This window comes from Nannochloropsis gaditana (genome assembly GCF_000240725.1).
Source record: "Nannochloropsis gaditana CCMP526 unplaced genomic scaffold scaffold220, whole genome shotgun sequence".
Classification (NCBI taxonomy): domain Eukaryota; class Eustigmatophyceae; order Eustigmatales; family Monodopsidaceae; genus Microchloropsis; species Microchloropsis gaditana.
The window spans coordinates 40,759-42,021 of NW_005803733.1; the positions used below are offsets into that span (position 1 = coordinate 40,759).

General features: G+C 52.1%; 1 protein-coding gene across 1 annotated transcript in view; it reads left to right on the plus strand.

Annotated features, from left to right (window-relative positions):
• The window catches only part of NGA_0134400 (carboxyl-terminal protease), a gene marked incomplete at its 5' end in the record, with an annotated part of 1,272 nt that extends 1,105 nt beyond the window's left edge, over positions 1 to 167 (plus strand). The window contains one exon of the mRNA XM_005855335.1: positions 28 to 167. Coding sequence (XP_005855397.1) covers positions 28 to 96 — 69 coding nt within the window. The 3' untranslated portion in view covers positions 97 to 167. The remainder of the gene's footprint in view (positions 1 to 27) is intronic.
• Between the last annotated feature and the right edge of the window lie 1,096 nt (positions 168 to 1,263).

Here is a 1,263-nt window from a genome sequence, read left to right on the forward strand (position 1 = left end):
TATGCCTTGTTTTTATTCCCGCTACAGGTCTTGAGCCGGACTTGCCTGTTGCTGACTCCACACCGCGGCCCAACACCCTGGATGACCGAGCCCTGACCAAGGCGATGGATTTGCTCATGCAGCAGCCTTTTCCGTCTGGGCGGGGGGAGAGAGAGGGGGACCTCGGGGGGGAGAGAGGGAGGGGCGGAGGGACTCGCGTCTTTTTGTCGGCACGTACGCTGGTGGAAAGTGAATGAGTGCGGGGAGGAGGCTTGGCTTGTACATACCGCAAGTTAATCACTGTGTTGCCCGTGTCCGTGCTTCGTTTGGAGCAATAATGTAGATACTTGATGGAGCCACGCGATAGGCTTTTGCAGACAAGGGAACCTATCGTGGGTGCTCTCAAATACGTCTTCCTCTTTCTCAACTATGTCCCGCGCGACGGCTCTGTGCGCGAAAACTTCTCGGAAGAAGCAGCCTGTAACCATACGCGTTTTGAAAGCAAAAAAGGTTGAATAAGCGAGAACAGCTAAGCGGGCAGCAATTCTTTTCTTAGGATTCTCCTCTTTTCTAGATTTCGTCGGCCTTGCCGATCAATCCCTCCCTGCGAAAATGCCATGTCTGCTCATATTTATTATTCCAATTCCAAATTTTTGCTTTTCAATTTGCTGTATTCTAGCCTTGTCTTCCATTTTAAGTTTATGTCCTGCTTGCTGTTTTTATTTGGTATGACTGACATCCAAGTTCTACTTCGCCAACGCAAGATCCGCGTCCTCAGTCATAGGGGCTCCACCCTTATGATCCGTGGCCATCTCTCGTCGTGTGGCGTGTCGTGTCGGCGGTGTCCATCGGGAGCTGCAACCCTTCTCTTTCCCGCTCCCATGGTCCCTCTTGCATTCATGTGTACTATCTCCTGAATTCGAATTGTTTATCTAGCTCCTTCTCTTTTGTCGTCTCTTTTTCAAGGCTCCTCTGCATCTCCCTCAGCCTGTCTTCTCATATTGCCTAATTTTCTGAGCATTTCTTTTTATTTTGTGCCTGTGTCGTCATTCATTCCGCCCATGGAACCTGCTGACTTCTCGCCCATGCGCATTCTCCTCCCTCTGGCCCCTCTTCCCTCGAGCATTCCCAGAGCCGTCGCCTTAATTCTCATCCCCCGCCCCGCTTTCTCCGGACTTGGTCTCGGTCACCGGAGGCCAGAAGTCGAAGGGATCGATATCATCTGCAACCAAGGTAGACGGAATGCCCGACCACCCGGAGGACGGACGTCCACTTGCCGAGGAG